At 37.8% G+C, this 4,359-nt stretch overlaps 1 protein-coding gene and 1 pseudogene across 1 annotated transcript; both read left to right on the forward strand.

Annotated features, from left to right (window-relative positions):
- Positions 1 to 424: 424 nt before the first annotated feature.
- On the forward strand, positions 425 to 1,060 carry LOC141684922 (uncharacterized). The gene is made up of 2 exons (XM_074490058.1): positions 425 to 664; positions 728 to 1,060. The coding sequence occupies exons 1-2, from the start codon at positions 425 to 427 to the stop codon at positions 1,058 to 1,060; spliced, it is 573 nt and encodes a 190-aa protein (XP_074346159.1).
- Positions 1,061 to 3,382: 2,322 nt separating this feature from the next.
- LOC141684923 (uncharacterized) lies at positions 3,383 to 4,108 on the forward strand (annotated as a pseudogene).
- The last annotated feature ends 251 nt before the right edge of the window (positions 4,109 to 4,359 follow it).

A 4,359-nucleotide genomic window follows, 5' to 3' on the forward strand; every position in this document is an offset into this window, starting at 1 on the left:
AATTTTCTTTTCATCCTAATCTTTAGATATATTAACTATAATTAAAAAAAATATTATATACTATATGCAATACAATTAAAAATGATAAATTTAAAATATTACGAAAATATAAGAATTCAATTTTTTTTGTTAGTGTCGGTGAATTTTCATGTATAGTGGACAACAATTGGCAATTGGCATAATGTGTTTTTTAAAATCGCGATCGCCTAATTTTTCATCCAATTATATATAAATTATTTGTTGTGTAGGATTTCCCTGACAAACCGTTATCACTGGACCCCATAAATCAAAGCTACTAATTTATTTTTAAAACACATTCTCTGTAACGTGGTACAATGTAAATCATTAATTAAATATAATAGACACGAGTTTAACCACTGCATCGATGAAGTTACAAAAACATTGCATGATTAATGTGCGAGCAATGAGGACGAAACTTGCTGATCTGTGGAAGCCTGCAATGGGTATCAATATCAAGGATCTGAAGCATGGGATCTATCTATTTCAATTTTATCACAAAGATGACATGCAATGGGTGCTTACAAATGGCCCATGGGCATTTGATAATCTAACCTTAGTCATTAATATAGTCAAGGCAGGAGAAGATCTTATTAAGGTCTCGCTGAATGAGGTTGAATTCTGGATACAAATACATGACCTTCCGGCAAGTTATATGACAGAAACAGGTGGGAAATAACTGGGGAATTTTTCTGCCGATTTTGTTCAGTATGATACAAAGAATAATTCAAGCATATGGCATGAGTATATGAGATTACGGATCAAAATAGATGTCCGAAAACCTCTTAAAAGGAAGACAAAGATTGTGAAGAAAGATAAAACGGAGGTTGTGGTCACATGTAAATATGAGAAACTAGGGGATTTTTGCTTTATCTGTGGTTTGCTGACTCATACGGAAAGGTTCTGTAATAAAAAACTTGAGACTGCTGATGGAGGGATTACTCGAGAATGGGGGAAATGGGTAAGGGCTCCACCACGTAGAATGACGGGAAATAGTATAAGCAAATGGCTCCGGGCGGAGGGTGACGGAGACTGGGGATGACAGGGAGGAAAGACTACGTACAGGGCTGAAAATCAGGAGTTTCAAATGCGAAAAAAATGCATCCAACAGCTGATTGGCGAAATCAAAGGGATAATGTAACAACTAAGGCTGACACTTCGGGGTTTACAAGTAGATACATAATTAATTTGGAGCCAAAGGAGGGAAATTTGAATTCGAGTCAAAATTATAGGTTGGACACAAGTGAACTAGATGGGCTTAAGTTGGAGGAAAGAAAAAGACAACGAGTTGAAGCCCATTTAGATGGAGTATGGACACAGTCGAGAAGCATCACAAAGAAGGACTCTACTATTTCTCATAATGATTTTATAGAGATCTCAACAACTGAAATGGCTACGCTTTCTAGGCAAGCTAGCCAGGAGCCATGAGTCACATAAGCTGGAACTGTAGAGGGCTTGGGAACCCTCAAACAGTCCGTGCCCTTAATGATCTTTACTAGATCATAAACCCATTTTCTTGTTCTTAATAGAGACTATTTCGTATTCTAATAAAATAGAAGAACTTAGAGTCAAGTTTGGTTTTGATTATTGTTTTTCAGTGGACAGAGTAGGTCATAATGGTGGTTTGGCTATTTTTGGAAGAGAGCTGCACAATGTCAAGTAGATAGTTTCTTTAGTTATCATATTGATATGTTTTTTAGGGAAATAATAGTGTGTCATGGCGTCTTTCCTGCTTTTATGGGTATCCAGAAAGGACCAGGCGACGTGAGTCTTGGAGTTTAATTTAAAGGTTGGCAGATATATCGAATGTTCCTTGGTGTATATGGGGTGATTTTAATGGTCTCATGGTTGCTTCAGATAAGAAGGGTAAGGTTGCACATCCCCAATACCTTCTTGATGGTTTTAGTAATGTTATAGAAGATTTCCAGCTCTCAGAAATAAAGTTGACAGGTGGTAAGTTTACTTGGGAGCGAGGAAAAAACACTAATGAATGTGTTAGAGAAAAGTTGGATAGAGGTTTTGGTACTGGTAGTTGGATGCAAAAATTCCCAGCTAACAGTCTCAGAATTATACATAGTTCAGTCTCTGTCATGAACCAATAATGTTGGAGCTGTTGAATACTAAAGTGTCATGGAAAGAATTTTGATTCCGTTTCGAGAATATATGGTTATGAGAACCAACTTTTGTGCATGAGGTATCTGAAATATGGAAATCAATCCCTGTTAAACATCTTCTTACAAAACTCATTGAGATTACGTCATTTATGGCCATATGGGGAAGGTCGTTTTTTCATAAATTTAGGGAGAAAGTTAAATATCATAAAGCAAATCTTGATAAACTGGTTGATTGTACTGATGCGGATAGTCTAAAAGAGTATTTGTGTGAGAAAGAGAAGCTAAATACACTTTTATTACAGGAGGAAGCATATTGGAGACAAAGAGCTACAGTTTACTAGCTTAGGGATGGTGATGACAACACACGCTTTTTTCATGCTTCTGCTTCTGCAAAGAAAAAAGTGAACAAAATTAAGTTTTACTAACGATGTGGGAGATAAAGTTGAACAACATGATGGCATGTGTGATATTGTTAGAGATTACTTTTCTAAGGTTTTTACAGAAGAAGAGTGGACAACAGAAATGACAAACACAATTAGCCATAGAACTTTATCAGCATCACAGAACGTGGAACTTACTGAGCCATTTACGTTTGATGAGTTTACTGCATCCATTAAACAGATGCACCCAGACAAGGTTGGGGGACCTGATGGGCTCAACCCATCTTTGTTTCAGCGTTTTTGGTCAGTTATGAGCCAAGAGGTTTTTAAATAATACACAGAATGGCTACAAACGAACTATTTTCCATGGGAGCTTAATAACACAAGTGTGATCCTTATCTTTGTTTTCAACGTAGCGCATTTGGCTTAATATCTTAGTTTTATATTAAGAGTCCAAGATGTATAATTTTACAATATTTTTAAAAATCTATTTAATCTATACTATTTATACTATACTATAATAACCGTAATGGGGTATAATTTGGTTAAACGGTTATTACCTAATTTTGGTTGTTAAGATATATGTAGATATAGTTTGGTAGTTTGTTATTGAAGATATCTTTGTTATTATTGTAAATCAATTCCTGTAAATCAGTCCCTGTAAATCAGTTGTGGTTAGGAGTAGTTTCCTGTATTGAGGCCTAAATATATGGCATGAGTTGTCTCTTGTAAAGAGTATATATAACAAGGCAATGATATGAAATCATTTGAGGAAAATATTCTTTCATGGTATCAGAGCCTTAGGCTTATTCTCTTCGCCTCTTCTATTCCCTATTCTCTTCGTTTCTTCTTTGTTCCCTTCTCAACATCATGACTGATAAGTCTGAAAATAAAAACTCTTTTCATCCAGCTCTTGCGGTGTCTAATATCTGCAATCATATCCCCATTACTCTTGAGATAGAGAATGTTCAGTACTCAACCTGGGCAGAGTTGTTCAAAATTATTGCACGTTCTCACAAGGTCCTTCACCATATTATTCCTCCTGCTGAAGGCAAATAGAAGGTCCTGACTACCGAGGATGAAAAGGAATTATGGTCTACGCTTGACGCTACGGTTCTTTCTTGGATTTATGCAACAATCTCTAGCGATCTCTTGCACACAATTATTGAACCACATGCTAAGGCCATGGATATTTGGAACCGTTTACATGACATATTCCAAGACAACAAAAATTCCCTTGTGGTAACCCTGGAGGCTGAGTTCTCCAATACTCAGATGGAAAATTTTCTGAATGCTTCGGCTTATTGTCAACGTCTAAAGACAATTTCTGATCAGTTGAAGAATGTAGGGGCTCTAGTATCGGAAAGGCGCCTAATCCTTCAACTCGTTTCTGGTCTTACTCAAGCCTATAGGGGTGTTGGGATGTTGATCCGCCAGAGTGACCCATTACCCTCATTCTATAAGGCGCGTTCGATGCTCACTCTCGAGGAGGCTGGATTGGCAAAGGAGGCTACCAAGGAATCTGCTATGTTTGCCAACCCAAATTCGGTGTTTGATAATGGTGTTTCTAACCCAGTACAATCGGCTCCAACATAGGACCATGGTAAATCTTCTAGAGACAGGAGAAACTTTGGACGTAAACCAAATAATGGTGGTGGTCGTGGTTCTGGAAGGGGTAAGCAGGGCCGCAGTGGTGGTTAGCAATAACAACAGTGGGGAATTCAAGCTCCGTGGGGTAATGTTCCACCCTGGGCTTGGATGTCAACATTGGCTACTCCACCATGCCCGTATCAAACCCAAGGTTGGCCTCGTGGATACTCGAACCACCCATAACAACAGCAACCCGA

Source organism: Apium graveolens, chromosome 9, assembly GCF_009905375.1.
Source record: "Apium graveolens cultivar Ventura chromosome 9, ASM990537v1, whole genome shotgun sequence".
NCBI lineage: Eukaryota > Viridiplantae > Streptophyta > Magnoliopsida > Apiales > Apiaceae > Apium > Apium graveolens.